Below are 23,265 nucleotides of genomic sequence, written 5' to 3' on the forward strand. Positions count from 1 at the left end.
CGATTGTTTCTTCTTCTTCTTCTGCTGACAGCTTTGGTTCATTTTTATTGTTTTGAACCACTAATAAAAACAAAGATTTACAAAAAAGTACCTTTAGGTCAAAAGCGTCACCATTCTCCAGGGCTAACTTCAAATTATGTATTCACTCAGCGACACTGCTAATAAAATGATATTTACGATGTTCAACCAGAATTCGTCGTTGCTTCTTGTTTAAAAATAGTCCAGGACAAACTGGTTTATGTAGGCAAGCAGAAAGCCGCTGTGCTGGGGGGAAAAAATTGCAGTTCACTGAGTTGCCACTCACTAGAGAGTTTTTTTTATTAGTCAGTTTTATTGTTATCTTTAATTTTATTTAATGTGTTTTGGTATTTTTTGAAATTTTATTTATGTATTTTTTCTTTTTTTGCCGTCTTGGAAAGCACAACCATGTTTTTTGGTTGGGTTTTTTTGTTTTGGTTTGTTTACGCATAAAAGTGCACAAACAGCTACAGCTTAGTTTTAGTCTCCTGGGGTCTTCCTCCTCCCCCCCCCCCCCCCCCCCCCCCCATTTAACTCGCTAATTTAAACTAAATTAAAATATGGGTGTTGAATCCTGACACATGCACGTGGAGCAGACTGCACATTTGCTAATCAGAGTTATTGAACTGATCCTACCTGCTGTTTGTAGCTTTAGTACATTTTAAAATTCTAGTGTTGAATTACTCTATTCCTCCTCTCTGAAGCAGCAGGTATATCTGTGAGCTGTACCGGTGCAGTTTATGAATGCTAGCGTTAGCTGTCAGCTTACCAAAAATCCATCTTTTACACACGGTTTTAGAACTGAGTCGTCTTTGTGAGACTGGCCCCTGTTCTTGAACAGACCACTTTAAGCACTTAAATGGAAAAGTATAATCTTGGCAAACTGTGGTACAAGTCAGAACTGAGGCTTTGGCCGGGATGTCTTTAACCACCCGGTTTGACACTTTAAAAACAAAAACAAACAAACAAAAAAAGGCTTTGGAAAGTTAGCTTTGCAGTTGAGGTTCAAAACGTACATTTTAAACAACTGAAATTTTAAAACAAAATACTGATATGGATGTTTGGATGTACACTTCTTAAATAATTTTGAATAAATAATTTCCCAAAACAAACTTGTGCATACATTCTGGCTGATTTTACAAAGAGGAAAGATTCTTAAATGTCAAACCCACACAAGAGGTGCTTTCACTGTTTCAAGACATCAACAATTCTCTAACGTTACGGGACAGTTCACCTGCACAGCATCATCATAGAGATCGCTCACCGACATCTGTTAAACACAGAGCATAAAGAGAGAAATGCGTGGAAACATTTCAACCTGAGGGAAGTGAAAGAAGAACAGGGGGGAGGAGGACGAGGAGGAGGAGGAGGGAGGAAAGCTGGGCATGTGGAGATATGGACAGTCTCACAGATGACTGCAGTTGAACCAAAGGCAGGTGACGTGTCCTCTGATGGGGCGCTGGAGTTGGGCTGGTTTCTTTGGCATCTTCTGGGCTGTCTGCACTACATGCCTGACCCCTCCAGAGCCAGTCCCCACAGAGAGACACAATGAGAGGTCCTCTTTGACACAATGTGGACTCTGTCCTCTCCCTTTTTCTTTTTTAAACTCCTAATCAAATGTATTTTTGGGGGCTTGGTCTTTCTGTCCTATAAGAGGCCCTAGGTAGATAAAGTGCCATGTTAAAATATCTTCCTCCTTTTATTGATAGTTTTGACTGGAGAGCCCCCTGGTGGCCCGCCTTAGTAACAACCTTCTCTCCAGTTCTCACCACCGCCGCTGTAAGTCCGCGGACCAGGAAGGGACCTGAAAAGGCAAGCAAGGAAAATGCATTTCTGTAACAGCCAACAATAATAATAAAAATAAAGAGATACAAGACAGAAACCAATTCGAAATAAATATCACAGACACATTAAAGCAGTCAAAATAGATAATAAACAAAACAACTGAAAGACATCAACCAGACTCTGATGGAATCGCATAAAAATATGTTTTAAGGACTGATATAAAGTCGGTCAGCAATTCTGCGAGCTTTGCACTCCCAGCCAGGCTGTTTCAAAGTGAATGTCTGCATATTAAACCAATAAGAATGAACAGAAAGTGTGTTTTGCCGCATGATTGTTAGCGCTGTCGCTCTCCAGCAGGAAGGTCCTGGGTTCGAATCCTCCAGCGTTTGCCTGGAGGTACTTGTGCTTCCTCCTACAGGCAAAGAGATGCAGCTTTGGCCACAAGTGTGACTCTAGTGTGTTTGCCCTGTGATAGACAGGTGATTGTCTAGAGTGTACCCCCCTCCTGTCCTATGACAGTGTACCCTCAAACCTGAACTGGATAAGCGGTTAAGAAAATGGATGGATTAACCTTTTCTGGGTGTTAGTTTCAAAGTTAGAAGGTTCTTATTTGGAGGAAGCAAGACTGGCCAACCTTTATAAGAGTGGAATCAATCTGGGAATGGAACCACCACAAAGCAACACACAGAACGCAGAAATTGAATTATAGAAATTAAAAGACAGGCAATGACAGTAAAACCGTACAAATTTGTAAGAACAGTGGATTCAAAAGACATTAAAAGAGCTAGTGGTGGATGGAGATTCTACAACCACTCACCACTAGCTGGAGCTGCGGCTACACCAGCATTTCTCTCTCTCTTTCTCTGTCAAAGTAAAATAACCAGCCAGCTATTTAAACCTGGAAGAGAAGAATGCTACTGCTGCTGCACTCAGGAAATACAATAAGACTGTCTGTGTAACATTATGTGATAGCAACTAAAAATTTCAGCAACGTTTAATTTACGATTTGATTGTTGAGGAATGTAATTACAGACAGTGTTTAACATTGTCTGTTAGTCTGTTGTGCTCAGCTTTGACTGTTGTCTTGATATTAGACTGGTCAATTTTTAGTAAATTACCAGCCAGTAACATTACTGGTGTACACATAAGAGCGAAAATATAAGCACAATACGCCCGCCTGGTAACACTTTATAACCTGCTGCATGACTAAGAGTGTAATTGCCCTTTAATTAGATGGAACTTCAATGTATTTTATCTGAAATTACAGTGTAATCATATTTACCTAGCTATACTTAAAGGTAGGCACACTGGAATAAAGGAGGTTAAATTAAAGTATAATTATTTCTTACTTGCTACCTCTTTATTCTGCTGCAGCTTACTTCAAGTATTTGTAGGTAAATATAGTTACATTGTAATTTAAAATGAATTCCATTGAAATTCCATTTAATTACAGGGGAATTACGCCCTTATTATAAAGTGTTACCGTCCTCTTTAATCAGACAGAGAAGTGCACAATAAGGACAACGTGTCTGTACATACCTGCGCACTGGTTGGGCCAGTTTGCTGCGAGGCAGAGGGATCCCACCGCCTCCTCCTCCTCCTCCTCCTGTAGAAGCACTAGGTCGGGGCAGGCCACTGCGCGGAGGAGCTAGGGAGCGGGTGGGGGTGGAGGTGGCAGAATTGGGGGTAGATGTGGCCTTTACCGGTTGCCGCAAGGCTAGTGGTGATGGGGTGGCAGGAGTCCGTAGTTTACTGGGAGATGGGACTGGAGACAGGCAGAAAAGTCAGGTGTAATTGGATTATGATGGACTGCTTTCATACACAGTATCTATATAATGAAGTAATGATCAAAACCACGATGGTGTGAGGTTAATTTAAATATGATGCCGGTATAAAAATCTGAGACGTACAGTATGCAAGCTTTTACTAACAACATCCATTCCAAATTCACAAACTTCTACATAAGTTCAAAAACATAAATAAATGAACAGAAGGTTTAACTAGCACAGCTGCCGGCTATGATTTTGGATGCATTGACAGAATGAGATGATACAAACACACAGAGCAAACTCTACTACTAAAAACCAACAACACAACATCGATGCGGCCACGGCGTGGAAACCACAATCACGATATTTAAAAAGGTGGAGGCTCTCAGTGAATACTCACTGAAATCACCTTCTTCTCCAAAGCAACAGGAGAGTGGGACTAGACAAAGACGAAGACAACAGAGACAGGCCTTATTTCAGAGCAGGGAGGGAGGAACGTGCTGACCATGCAGTGTAATGGGGCGTTTTGCTCAAAATGGGCCTTTAGGGCTGACGCCACACATTATATCTATGCAGTTTCCTCTAATTTTTTAATTATCTATAACGAAAAATCCTTTGACTAAATAAAACCCACCAAAATATAAGAAAAATTATTTAAATTGCAACACCTGACGTAGGAGAGGATTTTCTGCTGGGATAACTAAAACCGCTTCGGGGCCACCTTTAACGATGTTTTGTACTTTATTATGTATTTGTTAATGACAACCAAATGTTTTGTTTTAATTGCTTCCTTAGTAATTGCCCTTCTTATTCCTGCTATTTAGTGAAAGCTGCTGGCATCTCTGGGAGGAAGTGCACAACAAAGCGAGATTAATGGGTTAGTGAGCTCTGTCATGAAGTTGGCTCTCTGTTTACCTGGCTAGGTCACCATGGTAACTTAGGCTAGGCACATAACTTGATCTGGAGTAGGTTCGTGTTCAGATCTTCTCTTTAAAAATCATCAGGATGGATTTTCATTGATTTTTTTCACTTAAAGCAAGTACAATACAGATTCTCTAGACTTCTATTTCATACAGGGAAGTTGATAGGCTTACTAATATCACAAAAGGAAGCTGTGCAGTAAAGTTACAGCACAACAAACTGTGTACTGCATGCATTCAGTTGGTCATGGAGAAAATGTAATATTGTATTTATGCTTGGTCCCAATCTGCTGCCAAATCATTTTGTACACTGCTGAGGTTGTAGCTAACAGAGAACACATTAGAAAACTCATCGGCCTGTTTGTTGGCAATTTATCACTGAGAATAGTCAATCAATAACATTTATTTCACTTTGACCTGCCCACAATCTACGGGGATTTTATGAGGCTACAGGACAGCCCTATGCCCAGACATCCAGAGTTATAATGTGTATCTTGTTTAAAGTTTCAGGGCTCTAACGTGCAGCACTCATGGCAACATTTAGCAGTAAAATAGATATGTATTGACTTATGTATTCACAAGATTTCACAGGATTTTCAGGAACGTCGTTTCTTTTTCTTATTATATTTTGGGGTTTTTAGATTTTATAGATCTGCATCCAAGAGTGAAAAGATGCTTCGATCCCTTTTTATGCTGAGCCTGAAGCAGAACGCCTGGATTAACAGAGAAAGTATATAACCTCCATTGTGATACCCGCCACCTCTGACTAAGATTTTACGTTGTGTCAAGCCAGCTATCGCAAAGAAAGCCTGGCTATGTTGAACTTGCATCGTAGGAAAGGCATCAGGTGTCTTGTATGTGTGGCATCAAACAGGTAAAGAGCAAGAGAGAAGAAAACTAAACAGTGAATGAAACAGTACACGCTCTCCAGCCTTTGGATTTTTGCCAGTGTCACCAGTGCGTCCATTTATACAAAACAAGTATTTTGAACATCAGCGGCAACTTTCTAACAGCTATCAAGATGACAAATATTATAAATGCACAACGTTTATTTACAACTATTTTTATTATGATCTAACTGTTGAATCATAAAAAAACATAACTGAAGTCTAATTAACTATCAGTTTACTATTTATTACCAATGGCTATTCTAAGGTGTTACCTACCTGAGATGACACTGACCCTGCCATGCATGATTCTTTACAGAAAGAAAGTATTACCACAACCAAAAGAAAATACACATTCACACATTTCTTACAAGGTTGCAAGATCATCCTCATCTCTGACAACAAACGAACTCCATGGTTACCTCTTATTAAACGTCTTGCAAAGAAAGCAACAAAAATAAAAGGCTAAAATTCAGCGTGTGCTCAGCGTTGCTTTACATTCTCAGCGCTTCAAATGACGAGCTGGCAACTTCCCTCACTTTCATTTCCGCTCCATAAACATAACAACCCATCATTACAACTCATCGGTCATCTGTACCTTCAGCTTGTCATAAGTTGTGCATTTGTCTGTGTGAGAGAGCAGTCTCACAGCCTTTAGCTGTTACCTCGTAGGGCAGTGGGGCTTTGGAGCTGCTGTTTGGGTTTCAGTGAGGTGCGAGAAGGGGTCAAGTATTTCGGGAGCTGAGGTGCTGCTGGAAAACAGAAACATGTCAGCACTAGACTTCAATCTGTCACAGAATTCATGGAGAAAGAGGGGCTATTTTGGCACTGGAGGCCATTTGAGCCTGAGGTGCAGGTTGAGGACACTAGAGGGCTCTCCAAGCACGCACGCTGAGATAGTGAAGGAGGAGCACAACTATCAGAGCAAAGTGCCCTCTGCCTCTGACAGGTTTAACAACCAATCCCAGCACAGACAGAGAAAAGGAGTGTATGGTTTACACATGCTTTACAGGGAAGAGAAGCCAGTGATAGAGGCAGCAGAGGTGCCCATGTCCAGTACAGCCAAAGCTCAGAAAAACACAAACCAGTCACCACAGATAAATGTATAAAGACTGAGGTAAAAACTGAATAGCTGCTCTGTATGTATGCATAGGGAGCACATAAATACACCATCCTTCCACACAAGGAGCTGGTTAAGGCAAGAAAGAGGCAGCTACCACATGATTAACCCGCTGAAACTTGCTCTTGCTCCATCTGCCTCTAGTAACAGAGAAGAGATTACAGCTTCTGGATTAAGGACTAAACCATTACCTTTATCTCCCATTACAGGATTATATCAAATGGATAGTCGTAACTCGCAGAGGAGGATTTCTAAGCTCTTAAAAGAGACCATAAAACCATTGGACATGAAATGTAAAACAATGTTTGTGTCACAGATCCCCCGAGTCGCTCTGGATTGTCAGTGTTTCTGGCATCATGCTTTTATTCTGCAGGATGAGTGCTTTTCTTTGAAGTGAAAGTTATGCCAAGATAATAAGAGGAAGGATGTGTGTGTGTATGTGTGTGTTAAACATATTACAAGGAAAAAAGATCAAAGACAAAAGAGGATCCCCAAACACCAAAGCCATGTCACTACAAAGCAGTGCAGTCCCTACACCAAATGTGCAGCCAGAAGGATTAACGCTCACACAAAAGCTAACATGAGATTACACAGCCTGCCATGTCGCTGCGCTTGGAGAGCAAAACAAATATCGATCTAACAAAAAGTTACTTCAGTAATGAATCTGACAGTCTAAAGCTTCAAGTTAATAAATATTTCGCATTCAAACTAAAAGGCTTAAAAAGTGATGCTCTCCGTGGCTGTTACAGTACTCACTGGCAGATTGGCTCTGGTGTCGGGGAGAGCCGCCGTTTGGCACTTGCAGGTTGGACTCACAGCTGCGACTGTTCTTCACGGGCTCTGGGGCCTGAACTGCCGCCGCCACCGAGGTGCGCGTAAGATTAGGAAGACTTCGGCGCAGTTTTTCTACAACAGTAGCACAGGCCAGAATCAAAGTCAGCGTCAACTCAAATCACTGTTTCCCACAGATAAACTTTTACTCGCCGGTGTACTCCTACATGTATTAGTTTAAGCATATTTGGTAACATACTTATCCATGTGATTAAGTTATGGACAATCACCCTTACCCTTTCTGTCTCTTCTTATTTTTTCCCATAGACTGTATATAAAATAATGGATGCTGGTATTTTGGTGTGTTGAAACCAGGGGAAACGAGTAAAACATGGATCCCAAATGCCAAACTCATTGATATGCTCACTGGCTAACGACTGTTACAGACAAGTAGCCAGTGAAAACCCTTGAAACTAGCTACTGAGACAATAGTGTTTAATTTTTACAGAGCAAGTAGGCTGCGGGTCAGCTAAAAAGAACCCATGTTTTGGGCACTTCTGAGTTTGCCTCATTTTTTTAGCTACATTTGGGTCTGAAAAGTCAGTCTTTATTTGGCTGGCTTGTTGGCCAAGTCGCTGCTGTGGCGGTCTTTGATAAACAGCTGTTTGAATTTTTTGTCCAGTGTCCACCAACTGGTGCCTCTGGTGACAGCAGTTGTTCTAAACTTCCATCTCACTGAGATCACAAAGTAAGGACAACCATCCCCAGCTTCCTTGCTGCTTTCTGACTTTAAAATCCATCTGATTATACATCTGATAATAAACACGTTACTTGTGATGAAAATAAGACCTAATGTGGGAAACACTGGAGTAACTGAAAACATGCAACTTGTTCATATGTTCCACTGCTTACCTTCATTTTTCACCACATTAGTCTGAAGGTCATGCCCGTGGCTCTGCAGCGAGTGACGAGGCTGCTGCAGGCGGCTGATGATGGGCTGAGGAGAACCCCGGCTGTGGCTATAGTCGATGGAACGAGCAGGTGAGCGCGAGCGGGGAGAGTTTCTCGGGGATGCACGGGGAGAGTGGCGAGGGGAGGGGCTGAAACGGTTGGAGGGCAGGTGAAAGGCCGGGTGCACCGCCTCCTCGTCGTCCTCCAGACTATGAGCATCTAGCTCCTGGTCACTGAAGGTGCTGCGCCGCAGTGAGTGGCAGGATGAACCCGAGCTCCGTCTGGATGCTGTTGCAGCATATTCCTGTCTCAAGCCTGTTGGCAAAAAAGGTGTGGTGTAAAAAAAAAAAAACGTAATTGCAAAAAATTGAAGAATAAAGCTGTGGATGACGGATACATACTCTCTTCCTGCATGCGTGCCAATATCTGGACATCAGTGACATCATTGAGTTTATAGGTTGTTGAGGATCCCACTGAGTCCTCATCCATTTCTGACGTGCTCAGCTCGCTGTCCACCGATGACTGCGGACTAACTGCAGGAGGATTCCTCTCTGCTGCCGAGTTTCTCTGATGAACTGGTGAAGAAATCATATGTGAATGTTTTAGAGATAAACTAAACAGATATCCTGAAACAGACAGTGAACTATAGAGAGACCCATACTTGCGTTACTAGGCATTAGCTGCTGTCGCACGATGGGCACTCTACTTGGGGTTGAGGAGGGGGAGTTGAAGCCACTGCTGTAAGGGCTGTTGGCTGCATTTGTGCTATAAGGACTTCCATAACTCTGCTGGTTGTACGGACTTCCATACAAGCTCCGGCGCTTGTTGGCTGTAGAGGCAAAAAGCAGAACTACAATGTCAGACAGCATCACATGAGAGACTCAGAAAGACTTGTCAATAAAGTTTTCATGTTGCAAAATCCATGCTGTCTACATGTGGTGGAGTTGTTAAGCAGTTTCATGTCCTCTCATTCACTATTCTATGAAACTTTCAAGCGGGAAAGTACAGGTGTTAAATCAAAATACAGAATTATATCATATATTACATTTACTTGCAATTAATTATTTTGTCATCAGTTCCTTTATTTTCATTTTGACATTTTATTATATTATTTATACAAGTCAAGAAATAAATGTTTTAGATACTTTGCACAAGCAGATTTAGAACCTGGCAAATATTACCCACTAAAGTATTTAGTTTTGTTGTTTTTATTGTTTTAAAAGTTGACCACTAAGAAAATGTGACAGAGAAATACAGCAAACGCACCAAACTAATAGACTTTCACTATATTAGGTACTTGTATATTTGTCCTGGACAACTAATAGTATTAATATGTGTTTCCTGAGCAATTTTATCACTCTATTGAGGTGATATGATTTCTTATTTTTAACATTTTTTACCACTATTTCTTCTGGTAAGTATACTACATTAATAGGTGAAAAAGAAAGACTGTTCTCAATGAATAATCCATAATATTCTCTTCACTGGGACCAGTTAGTCAGCCTCTGTTTTTCAGCCATGGTTGTCATTCAAAGGATATCATAAAATCTGCACTTCATCCTACAATACCTGTCAACCAAACACGGTCATGGCCAACATCAGCCTTGTTGACTGCTTTTGAACCTTTCAACAAATGAGGAGGCGACCACCAGGTCAGTGGCCTTTCTGTTGTGCAATATAAAGTTTGTGTTGGCTGAATGTTCAAAGATGAAGAATTGCTGAAAGACTATAATAAAAATATTTGGTTTTTTATGCTAAAGAGAGAATAAAAAACAACAAAACAAAAATATTCATCACCATCAATCACATAAACATCCCGCATACCAGCTGAAGGGGGATTTTTGTTTCCTCAACTTCATAAATTACTAGAGGTGGGAATCACCATACACCCCACGATACGATATTATCACAATACTTAACGCACGATACGATATTATTGCAATTTTTAAAAATATTTTGCGATATTCAGATTCTGTACATAAAGGTAAACTTTATCAATATTCATTTTATCTAATATCAAAGTCTCACACTCAGTCTTTCTCTCATTTCAGTCAGTTTTATTGTTGACAAACTTGAACGGTTTGTATTACAGTCTAGTCCAAATTAACTGAATGCAACCATCTGGTACAATTATAGCTATTCTGAACTATGCAATTTATGAAAACTATGCAGCCCATTCAGCAACTGAAGAATTTGAAAGTAAATTAAAACAAAATATAATTTTAGATTAAATAAAAAAGTTTTAAACTTAATTAAAATAAAACATGTCTTAAATTAAAATAAATAAACTGTCATGTTTATTGCTGCCAAAAAAAAAAAAAGTTAAACACATTTGGACAGTGAAGGAATGTCAGGATTCTTGCTCAGAAAAAGGATCAACATGCTCTGAAGTCAGAGTATGTTCCAGTCCACAAAAACTTTTTTTGTAACAAAATATCGATTTCTGCTGTCCCTGTATCGATACATTATTAGCAAACAAAATATCACGATACTACACAGTATCGATTTTTTCCCCCACCCCTATAAATTACCTGCGTATAAAAACAAACTTGCAGCTATCAATCTTATAGTTTCTACCAAGAATCTTTTAGACTTTTAGAGAAATGAAAGTCTAAAATCCAACTCATAGAAATTTGGGATCAAAACTTGTCGTTCATTGTTTAATCTGCTCATTCACCATCTATACGCTGTAACCCCTTAAAAGCCCTGACGAAGCTTATTGGCCTTCTGACTATGAGCATCAGGAGTGTCTGCTCGGAGCCGGCACATCTATGCCTGCACATTGCAGAGCTTTCAATCTGATTGAGTCTCTTATAATGTATGCTGAGTGTGGGCCTGATGGAGACTTCCTACATCATTAGCTGGGACAAACGCTTAACAATGCAAACCATTCAGTCCATATACGCACAGAGCACAATACAATTCTCTGTTAAACCCAGCAAAGCAGCGGTCACAGGCTACAGTCCAAAGTCGCTGGTCTGAATCATGATATCAGACTCTGGACACTCTGTCACAGTGATACTCTGATTGGTTTAGATGGTTAACATCTCTCGAGTTTGTTCATTTACCCATCATCACTCTGTTTTAATCTCTCTTACTGGATGTGTTTACATTGCTCGGTGGTGAGGCAGCCTTTTAAGATCAACTCTCTGCTCTTTCCACATCGCTCCTTTCACTTTCTCCTGTTCCACCTCGTGCTCTGCACTCTGTCCTCCTGCATTATTTAGAAAACGCCATCATGTCTCCTCTGCTGCAATCCACATGGATCAGATCTTGTGGAATGCCAACAACGTTGGAACGTGTTTAGTCAGAAATGCTGCACTCACTTAACCAAAAGATGCTTTGTTTTCCAGAAAAGAACAATAAGGTCAACAGATTTAAAGAGTTCACCTGGTGAAATGGTAAATGAAAGAGTAAATACTAAGCTGCATGTTCTGTAAAGCTCCACTGTGTTTACATCACAAGAAAGTTGATATAACGGCATATTTCTGTGACTGCATACAGTAAAATCATAAATGGTGGTTACTGAATCCAGAACAGTGCTGCAAGTGTTTGTTTTGGGTTTTTTTTTTTTTAATTTAAATATATATATAACATTGTTTTGTTTTCAGCTAAAATTCAGTTTCCAGAATGGTTCTGCTCCTATATCTAGCCTATATTTAAATTTGATTTTGTTTTGAAAATACTTTTAGTGTTACTTTTAATATTTTTTTAGAATTTAAATATGGATACATATTTGAAAAAGACAAAATTCAAGAGGTTCACCATACCACACTTGACATTTGACCATGAGTGTGACATGAGGTCTTCACAGAGTTTCAGATCTCACTGTTTTAGAAGCTGAATGTTTAGCCTGTAAACTGTCTTTTATTTTGAAAATAAAAGACTAAATTTTCTGTACCGATCCTGTATCCGACTTCCTGCGCTCCTCTTCTGCGCTGTGCAACTTGATGTGGCTTCCGTTAAAAATAGACCAGGCTACATTTCGAGCTTTTGAAATGCACCGTGGGTCATTTGGCAGAACTGCAAACACTGTCCTGAGTGGGTGCAAATAGTTCTGATGGCTATGTTGGAGCTGGTGTATTTTCAAGGTAACGGTTACACAGACATCCCAATTTCAGTAAACATCACAGCCTCCTCAAACTGTTTCTGCTGGCAAATTTGATTAAATTTAAGAATTAAAACTAAGTACACCATATAGTTCTAATTACTTTCTGTATAATTTTTATTTTTATTAATGTTTTTTCATATCTACTTTTAGTTTCTGTAAGTATCATAACTTGATTTTAGAAGGATATCAGGATCCACATTAGTCTGTTATTTTACAATATGCTTGAAATGTCCAATTTGTATCTCATAATGGGAAAGAAGTCATTCTTTCAATATCACTTCTAAGTCAGGCTAAGCCCCACACCTGGTAAACTTTTCATTTAAGTTGATCATCAACTTTTAAAAATAATTCTGCCTGTTTGTGTACAACACAGCAAAAGAGCTTGACATACTTTAGTCTGTATTGGGTCTAAGCTAAAATCACAATGGTGCTACAGCTCAAAGGGCAAATTCAGGTTTCAGAGGATTTAGATGTGGTTAGGTGACCTGGCCTATCACAGCAATCCTGGCAACACACTGTCAGTAGAATGAGACCAATCTGATGGGATCAGTAGCACAGGGACCAATAAAAATAGAGTGTCCTTGACACCCTCGTGTACTGAAACAAGTCAGTAGAAAGAAAAGGAAATGTTCTTTCTGCCCACTGTGACTGATGTCATTTCCATTTACTGTGATATGAAATTGTGCTGCGCCAGTCAGTGGAAACTTCAGGCCAGTTTCCACAGGCAAAAATAAAACTAAATGAGGCGGCACACAACAGACTGCTTAAGGCCTTAAAGGGGGAGGGAAAGAGAAGACCAACCTTTCACTGAGGCCATTTGATACAAAAATAAAATAAAAGAATGAATGGGTTAAAGCAGCAGCACGGAGCTGTAAGCACATCCAAGAGACAAGCAAATAGAAAAACTATTGTATGCTAGAGATAAATACACCAGAGAAGAAAGGGGATAAAACTGGCAGAGACATGCAAGAAGGAGGTGCAACAACTGTGCAAAAGTCAGAGCTGAAAACAGGGCAGGTCAGCCATGTGACTGTGGTTGGGACCTCTTGGGTCTTTTACGTACTCTGTGGAACAGCTGTCAAAGCAGTGCAAAGGAAATGAGCTTTGTTTAATTGTACAGCACTAATAACAAAAAGGTTCCACTGCATATCTGAACTGTCTGGTATGAATAAAGTTGTGCTGTCTGACTAGTATAGTCAACTCAAGGAGATGTCTCCCAGGAGTTTCCTCCCTGTTGTTAGTTATATAACCGAGACACGTCATCTGTGGAGAAGATTTTAACAGGGTGTGCGCATACAAAAGGCTTGGGTCACTCCTCACACAGAAGGTCATGTTTAAAATATCTGAATATGCACTTATTCCAGAAGATGGCACAATGCTTAGACAGATGTGAAATCTTCACACACTTTTGATAACAATCTGCCGCAAGTGAAGAGTTTATTTGGCGATTCCATAGCAACAGCATTTCCATGCTCCTGCTAGAGGTCGGGTATGAAAAATAATTCAGCCCGGAGCAATAAAGCCCTGTCTGGTGACTCTCACAGACACAAATGCTTTCAGAATGTAGCGCTTAAAGCCAAATTCATGGTCCTGTGTTTGCGTAGCTCTCTGGCTATGCAGAGAGAAGGATTATGGGAGTTTAACCAAAGACTCCAGTGCAGTCTTCCCAAAAAGACAGATGCTGACTGCAACCAACAGCTGCATTAGACCGTTTTAATGGTATTATTTAACTCTCACTTTGACTTCACTGTGAAGAATTTTTTGATTGCAACAATCTAAATCAAATTTGAACATAGCCATGTTGTAAAGCTGAGCAAATTTGCCATCATAAACGTAGTTTTTTGAAAACTAAGATCGCAGTTTAGAAAATGACCATTGCATTGCATTCAATACAACCAGCAACTAGAGACTGAGCCAATAAAACTAATCAGGAAAGTGTTCACTGAGCGGATAAGCAGTTTCCCCTCAGATGATATACAACCTGACTTCCTAATTCATCAAGTTATTTAAGTTTTCGTAGAAGTAAAAAGATGAGATGTAGAAAGTAAATGCATGTACACTGACTGCTTGATGCTGATCCTCGCTTTAATAGAGAGTCTGGGTCAGACACTGAGATACTATGTAACCTTATAAGTCTTCTTTGAAAAATTTCTAAATATTTTATTAAAAATCACAATATTGGTGTTTAATTCATTAGATCTGAATGTCTTAACCACTTTAGTCAGTGAATCATAAGCCTCCCCATAGTGCACTTTCACTTTCCACCAGTGCCATCTGAGGAATGAATGAGGTGGGGCAGATGCTATTAGCGACAAGGGGGGTATTTTTAGGATGACGTTATCGTGCCACGCCTACATCGATGATATCACCACAAGTAAGCACCACTCCCTAAATCAGTGTTTCTCAAAATGTGGGTCAGACTCAAGTAGTGGAACAATGGGGGCGAACAAATGGACAGTAAGATGACAAACTTCCATATTAAGGTTTCATGGATTTAACAGATTGTGTGAATTTAATGACTTAAATACAAAAGTGAGGTCAATTCTCTCCTAACGTACTGCAGTAAATCACTGTGTTCTCAAAGATGAGTTTTTAGGAGTATAAAAAGATTCCACAACTGAGCCATTCAGTGAGTATTATTAAGAGAAATGTTAGCAGAATTGGCCATAATTAGCAACTAGTTTGGTAAGGCAAGAGGTTTCTCAAGGGAAGGTGAGGTAAGGCTAAGAGCAATGTTCAACAAAAGGTCACATAGTCCAGCCCATAGTAGCTGGTATAAACAGCCAATAAAGAGCAATAAGTTATATTATACAAGCCTCACTCTGATCTGATTTATCATTACTTAAGAAGACAGTCCAACACATAACTACTCCATGCAACAATATTCACATAAACAAGTTTCCCTATCCCCAGATGAGGGAAGAACTGTGTGACCAGGTGTTTCTTTCACAACAGCTGAAAGAATCCCACTGACCCCAGTGACAACCTTCACTGGACTGTTGCTCAACGTGATCCAACTATCACATGAGCATACCACAGTCAAAATGGAAATGACTCGCCTCTTAGTTTAACTTTCAGGAACGGAGCCCTGTTCTCCTCACTGAAAGGTTAAATATAATTAGTGAAATCAAAAACTCTACAGGCACAAGAAATTAGGTAACTCTGTGTGATATAATGTGGTTAAAATCAGAACATTAATGTTGTTTTTTTCAGGTTCTTCTCACTATAAGAAGGGGCCTTTCGAGAGTGACTGCAAACGTCAGCACGATTGCTCCACGTATAGTTATGACAATAAGTCTATCTTTCCTTATTTTACATACTCTCATACACAACTAAACGATTTAAACCCCAACATGAAAAAAATCTCACTTTATGTATGTAAACTGAGTGTGTCTGCAGTTCATTCATTGAATCCATACACTCGGGGATCAGAGACTGATAGGTCCGCTGGTTAGCTCAGGCCATTCAGTATGGATCAGTTTAGGTTTGTCAGTGCTGCTGTTTGAGAAGAAAGTGCTGCAAAAGCAGCAAAATAAGAATACAAAAAAAAATAAAATAAAAATCACAGATGTAAATATAAATAAGTAAGCAATTAGGCACTATCACGTGACACAAAATAATAAATATTTTGCAGGTCCCAGGGCACAACAGCTCCTCATACAATCGGCCAGCAAAATAAGCAGAAAATAATAACCCTGGTGCTTTTAAACAGAAAAAGAAGAAGAATTTTCACTCTGACCAAATGATATAAATCTAGATCATTTAGCAGTGTATGCTCAGCACTGTCACCCGTGCAACCAAAACCAAAAGTGAGGACACAACTGCTACTGTGCAGTACACTTTGGTGTTGTTTTGGTTAATCATGCACTTCTTTATTTTTGTAACCTCGTTGGAGACACAAGTGTGCAAGCAAGTTAGTCTTTACCAGCATTGCAGTGATTTAATATTACTATTTTCTGACTGAAAGGGAGATCCTTTGATAGTTGGAAATGAGATATTCTGCAGAAATCAAATCCATTTCAACTTCTTTGATTCCTGTACAAGTGACAATATAGCGATTTTCTTTTCCTTAAGTTGTAACACCCATAGTTTAGGAGTACATATAAGAAATGACATACACATAAGGCACAGCCAGGTCATTATGCTCACTAGTGGACCAGGGCAGCTGAAGACTTCAACAGCCGAGTAGATATCCACATGAAAGGCAGACTCCTACTGGTGTAAATTTTGTCAAGAGACTGTGAATGCAAGGCTCCGTGTGGACCACAGTGCGCCTTTATTCCCATCGAGGCACTATACTACAATGCGCCAACTACATATACACCCTTCTTGCAGACTCTGAGCAGTCTTGAAAAGAAAATATAAAAAGGACTACGCAGCTGCAGTGTCCACAGCTGTCTGCATGCACATCCTCAAGTGCCAAAACCAGAGGGCATGTGGATGTCAACTACCCTACTATCAGAGCCTCGCGTTCACCCTTTAATAGCAAAACATATGGATCCAAACAGGCTGAAAGTATAACAGCCTCTTAACTAGGGATGGGAATTGATAAGAATTTAACAATTCCGATTTCGTTATCGATATCACATCGATTTTACTCCTTATTGTTTCTCTTTGAGTTTTCATTAACGGCTTTGAGAGTCAACACCATCGCTAAGCAGTACATCAAAGACATTGCTTTCATGCAAATTAATTGCATGAATGTGGTCAAATGTTTCTGAATGTTGGATGCATTTCCCCTCTTTGTTGTGATCAGTGTTGGGGCCATTACTAAAAAAAAAAAGTAATATATTACAAATGTTACACAGAACACTTTTCTTAAATATCCACATGAACCTTGTGGAGCACAGACTGAGTTACTGCCTTCCTCTTCCAACACATGAACTGAAATCAGCTAATTGTAGCACAAGTGTAAGTGAAACCAATAAGCGGCATCAATAAACAGGCATACTAACAATTCCAAGGAACTGAACTACCGGGAACTGGTTCTCTACAAGAACCGGTTCTTGATTCCCATCCCTATTTTAACATAAATCAGCAACCCAAAAAACAGATGCAAGCACTAGCAGGAGAGATGGTTCAGTGATTTTGGTTCTATTCAGCTCAAATGCATCATGTTTGTTCGAAGGCCAGCCAGACAATTGTGAACACAAAAGAACATATCTCAATACAGACACTAATAGAGAAGCCCAATGATCCAGATAACATAGTCTGGTACACATGTTATTTGTTTCTGACCTCTAACATACCAAAAGAAAGATAAATTAAGTGCATCGGTATTGTAATTACAGTTGAAACAATTACAACTATGCTCCTGTTTACCTGACATGGTGAGGTCCAGTCTGTGGATGAGGGAGCGCTTGGCTGATTCCATCTCGGGACTCGGATTGTCCAGAGCTTGGCGGCACCACACGATAGGACTCAAGGCTTTTTGCAGGGGACTGTTCAGCTTTGCCTCATATAACCTAAAAAAATATCAACAGCAAGTTATTTTTCTCCTCTAATAATGACAAACAGATCACTCCTATCACACCTCATATATGATGTGAGTCAACAGCTTGAAGAGGAAATGTGATTGAGAGGATAACAAGCTGCTAATCTGGACCTGGTTTTATTACAAAGTGCTGCCTTATAGTGGATGATGTGGAGAGGCAGGAAGGAATTCATGTTTTCTTAGTAAAAAGAAAAGAAAAAAAAACATTTTTTTAATGCTAATTTATTTCAGACATAAATATTTAAAATCTTGATCCTTGCTAATTATTTAAGGGGACTCTAAAAATATAGTAAATACCCTTTTAGTATCCTTTTATTTATGTTGCATGTGTTGAGTTTTAAGAAATCTTAAGAATAAACAGTCTTAAAAAAAAAATCTTGAAAGACCATAAATCTCAATACTTAATCATATGTACTCATTTAAATAGCCAAACACTTTTAATATGGCTTCAAGTTAAACTCAAGGCTTGCAGAGAAAATACGGCCTGAAAATCACTACACACTCACACACCTAGTTGCTCTGCAGAACCAAGTGCACACACCAAACTAAACAGAGAGACACAATGACACCTCATATGCACTTGACAAGCCAGCGAAAAACAAAATGTGGGATTTTTTTTTTTTTTTTAAAGTTGATGCGGCAGGCAGATAATTTTACCCGAGAAACCTCCAGAGCTAGAAGATTAACTTAAAGTGCCTAAAAATGTAGCTCTTTAAATGGTCAATTCCCACAGGTTCCAGTGTTAAAATGTTCAGCAGCATTAATAACCATATTTATAGTCTGGTACAAAAATGTTTGGGGGGTTTTTGCAGTGTGTGACTGTTTTGGGTGAGAGGTGTTGACAGGCAACTGGAGCTGGTCAGTGACTGCTAGGTGCTTAGAAGTTTAGGCTCCAGTTTTGATGAATAAAATTCTGGTATTTTTTCAGACCATCACCTGGCACCAGTTACCAGGTATCTGTTTCTGTTCACTGCACTCATACAAGTTTTTGCAGCTTGCTAACAAATCTATCTGGCATTAGCTCATAACTTAGCGCTGCATCCTCTCTCCACATATGGTAACTTCTGGCTGCAACAACCAAAATAGGAGCAGCCAAAACACTAACAATGAAGTTCAAAATGCAGAGTCCAGGACCGCTGGATGATGTCATGGTGGCTACATCTACCATTTCTACACACATGTGACACACTGAGTTAACTACAGCTTTACTGAGTGTAAAGAAAGACATTTGTTTACCACGACATAATTTCTGCTTACAAATAACATTTGTGATGTCATTTTGACAGCAAGAAATACAGTCATAGACAGAGAACTAAGGCTTCATAAAGTTGCTGAACTGAAAAATGACAAAATCTATGTCACTTTTGATTGCAAAAGTACAGAACATGCATAAATAAGCTAACCTAACAAGATCATTGGAAAAGAAATAACACTGAAGTACATACAGTTTTACCTGAGATAGCTGACAAGCTATCAGCCTCGCCTCATTTCCATATTAAGATGAGGTCAAAAAGTGCATTGGAGCAAATGAATCGTGACTGTGGCACTTTCAGTGGCTGTAAAATTTATATGGTTTCAACTTCTAACAGTCTAAACATGGTTTCACTTATCAAAATTGAATTTAATTGTGTTCCCCATTTATAAAAGCAATAGAAATGTTTATGAAGAGAAGAGAAGAGAAGAGAAGAGAAGAGAAGAGAAGAGAAGAGAAGAGTTGAGTTTCCACTCAGAGGAGAAATCTGAGTCAGCAGCTGTCAGCACTGTTGCAGCCATTGAGGAAGCCTTTCAAGATGAAAGCAGAAACATTACAGGCAAAGCAAGGGCAGAGAAATACCGGCCTTTAATCGGCACTGCACATTGTCATTGTTTATCAACACAATGACAGCCATTCACATGTGGTACAGTGCAATGTAAAACTACATCTGAAACAATGATATGTGTCATGCGCATGCAGAAACATCAGCGCAACGGGCATTCATTGATAGGCCGAGTGCTGCAGGAGCAGGCAGCCTTTTTAAATCCACTCTGATGCTAATTCATGGGATTACAGGAGTCTGTGACAGGAGCTGGCAAAAGCTAGGCACTATAGGCTAATCCCAGATATCAATCTAATCCAGAGGATGGACAAACAGCCAGGGCATAATGAGACTAGCTTGGCTGGGCATGAGCGAGCAATGTCTGAAAGTAGTCTGATGCCGAGGGCTCAGTAGCTGGCATGGGCATGCAGCTGCAAGCAAGGCAGGAAAAGCTGAGTTAGCTCAAATAATAATTACAAAAAATGCAAACTGATTAACAGGATTCGTGTTTATCCTCCCTTGAAGAAACAGTGTTTGTGTTAGGAGTGTTCCACAAATGTAAAAGCACTTGGCGCATGTTCAACTTCAAAACAGATGATATGCCCTGATTGCAGCAGCTTTTAAAAACTGCCATTAAGATGCATTAAGAGTTACGCCCTCGTGTTGCCTACTACAATATCATTACCATAGCAGAAGCAATGCATATAAGCCCGTCCTAATAAGATAGATAACCATTTCCTGAAGAAAAGGGCCATCATTATATTCTCATCCAGTCAACAATGATGGTCTTGGAAGTAAAAAACAGTCAAATCCAATTTAGTCTGGAGTTTGACGGGCTGCACTTCTTTTCTAAAGCCATCTAAGGGCAGAAATGCGCAGTGCTTGGTTAAATTATATGGGCACAATCTAGCGGGAAAGGATATTGAAATACATAGGAGTTAACAGGCAGAACAACAATACTGTATTAGTTCTATCTTCCTCTACTGTGAATGTTAAAGTGTTGCTGTCAGTGTCTGGTGAGTACAGTGAAAGTCATATTTTTTTTTAAAGATTTTTAGCCTGTAATGTTACAATCCAAAATGTTTCACGTTGATTACATTTTTGCAGTGTAATACCACCTCTTGTATGATTTGGTATCTCTTCAAGGGCAGCTACTTTCAAAGAAACATGGATTCCTTGTCAAACTTGGCTGTAATGGCCTAACATAGGATAGTTTTTTTTAACTTGTGTGAATATCAGTTTTATGCATTCCAAGTCTGGCTTTAAAATGAGGAATGCTATTAGAAAGACCTAATTACAACTGGTGGATTAGCAATAGGTGCATCTAAACAGAAATATAAACATTTAAAAAGCAAATTTCAACTAAATTTGTATAAATACACTCACTTTTAAAATACTAACCCCCCTGATGTCTCTATTTTTGGGGGAAATTACAAAAAGTACATTTAAAGATCTTAGACGTAACAGGAAATACATCAGACTAATTTAGCTTGCTTTTTGTTCATGATGCAATCACAATCTAATGATCTGGGCTGTGGTAAAAACATTGTCCCTTTTTTGTTTGTCACTTTAATGACAAAACATCAGGACATGCACAACACCTTGGTTTGAGGGAACTGCTACAATCCTTGCCTAATGCTAATCTTATACACAAGACACTCTCTTGTGTATAAGATTAACAGTTTATGTTTATAACCCCTGTTAATGCAATTCTTGTAATCATCTCTAGGACCCTGCCATAGCGTTTATTTCTCCATGATGATGAGATAACTGTCCTATTTCACATCTCTCACTTGGTGCTGCAGAGCACTTGTAGCTGTGTGCCAACTGCTGCACTAAAGGGATTTCAGAAGAGGAATATAACCATGGCTACCTCTCCCACATGGCTGCTGGGCAGGAAAACAACTTTGATTTTTTTACTGTACAACACTGACACGACAAGCCAAGCAATCTGTCACATCACAACACCAAGAAACTGATGATTTTAATTGCCACAGGCCTGCTGATCTATCTCTGAAACTAATGAACAAACTCTAAGCACGGAAAGAATGGAGAGCGGTCTGACAACGACTGTAAGACAAAGCCTGTCTTTTATATTCAGACAGTCACAGAAGTGCATTGGGATCGCCCATATGACTTGCCAAACAACATCCTGCAGTCAGTAATCCACAATGAGGCTCCTTCAGTGGGGATGACTTCAGATTTCAGACAAGCTACTGAAATGATTGTTCATGCCAGGCGTTTGTGGTGGCAGCTAATGTGTATAGCAGCTGTGACCAGGCATTTAAAGCTGTCACCCAGCCCCGAAGACAAAAACACGGCAGAGCAGGCAAGTTACCTCCCAAGACAAGGCTTTGACTCACCAGCTGTCCTCGTCTTCGTTTAGACAGTCCATGTCTTCCAGATCTAAGATTTCCACTTCATCTAGAATTGAGGCTTCCCCTTCATCCGTGAAGCCCCTGCTAGTGTCTGAATAAAATGAGTTCATACTCGATAAAGAGGTGGCAGCAGATGCCCCCTCACCCTCATACGCCCTCCTGAAACTGATGCCGTCATAAGAAAGTCTGGGGTTTAAACAGCGGTTGTTCTCCAACAGCCCACCGTAGCCGCCCGTTCCAGCGAACCCCACCCCAGGGAAGCCGGCCAGACCGGCTGCCATCCCTGCTGACAGGGACGACGAGTCGTATCCGGCGCTCAGGGGTCTGTGGTTCCCTGACATCGGTCCGGACGAAGACAACATCGTAGACCTGCTCCGGAGCTGCTCGTTTTGTTGTTCGAGTTTCTTCACCAAGTCCTGGAGCTTCCGCACCTCCAAGTCCGCGTTGATATTAGAGTTGATATCCTCCATAGTGGCTCCTCTCAGCCCTACGAAAATATGCAGTGGTCGGGGGTATTTTTAGGCGTTTCTTTGCCGAGAGTCCCTTTGTTTTTGTTTACTTCACTGCTATATGGGTGTTCAAAGAAGACACTTTGGTGTTCAACCGACTTGAAAAGCTCAGCGTCGTCATCTTCTCCGGTTATTCGTGCTCACGGGTAGGGTTGAGGCCATTTTCATAATACTCGTCACCAACTGTGAAAGACCAACAGGCGGCGGAGAACACACGTCACCACGTTCCATATCGGGAACGACCACGTAACCAACACCTATTTGCGCGTGCACATGTAACTACACCGTTATAGATATGAATCGAAAATTTGGCTACAGAAACCACATTGTAACATATGAATGAACTCCTAAACGCAGGATTTTGAATGTTTATTTGTGATTTACTACATATTTACAATTAGCCGCCAGAGTACAGTCTTATACATTTATAACTACTGGGATACAGAGTTCAAAAATCGAATAATTCTGAAAAAAAATTAACTCGCTGATCAGATGTAGATCGCTTTGTAGGCCTGCTGCTTCTGTTACCCTCCAATAATGGAGTATCCTCAGATTTTTTTAAGGACACGCTGCACACTATGCCAAGATAAATTTACATTTTATGCTCGTTAAACTGTCTTTTTTTTTTTTTTTTTTTTTTTTTGCCTTTTTCACAGTATCAGCTAAATAAATGGGAACAGATTAAATGCTTGGACATTGGTTGCTTTTTCATTCAAAGAAAAAGACCTTCAGAACTTTTGCTGAATTTGTAAATTC

At 40.0% G+C, this 23,265-nt stretch overlaps 1 protein-coding gene across 3 annotated transcripts; it reads right to left on the minus strand.

Moving 5' to 3' along the window:
* Positions 1–538: 538 nt before the first annotated feature.
* Positions 539–22,691, minus strand: slain2 (SLAIN family member 2). Of its 3 annotated transcripts, XM_087835816.1 has the most exons (10): positions 21,986–22,691; positions 17,655–17,797; positions 8,883–9,050; positions 8,623–8,796; positions 8,183–8,536; positions 7,256–7,405; positions 6,045–6,131; positions 3,973–4,011; positions 3,343–3,568; positions 539–1,822 (listed from the first exon to the last, which is right to left on the minus strand). In XM_087835816.1, the coding sequence occupies exons 1-10, from the start codon at positions 22,468–22,470 to the stop codon at positions 1,759–1,761; spliced, it is 1,890 nt and encodes a 629-aa protein (XP_087691942.1). In that variant the 5' UTR covers positions 22,471–22,691; the 3' UTR covers positions 539–1,758. The 3 variants fall into 3 exon arrangements, with proteins under 3 accessions (XP_087691942.1, XP_006790282.1, XP_006790281.1); XM_006790219.3 differs by lacking the exon at positions 6,045–6,131; XM_006790218.3 differs by lacking the exon at positions 3,973–4,011.
* Positions 22,692–23,265: the final 574 nt, after the last annotated feature.

Source organism: Neolamprologus brichardi, chromosome 23, assembly GCF_056152115.1.
Source record: "Neolamprologus brichardi isolate AB-2024 chromosome 23, ASM5615211v1, whole genome shotgun sequence".
NCBI classification, from domain to species: domain Eukaryota; kingdom Metazoa; phylum Chordata; class Actinopteri; order Cichliformes; family Cichlidae; genus Neolamprologus; species Neolamprologus brichardi.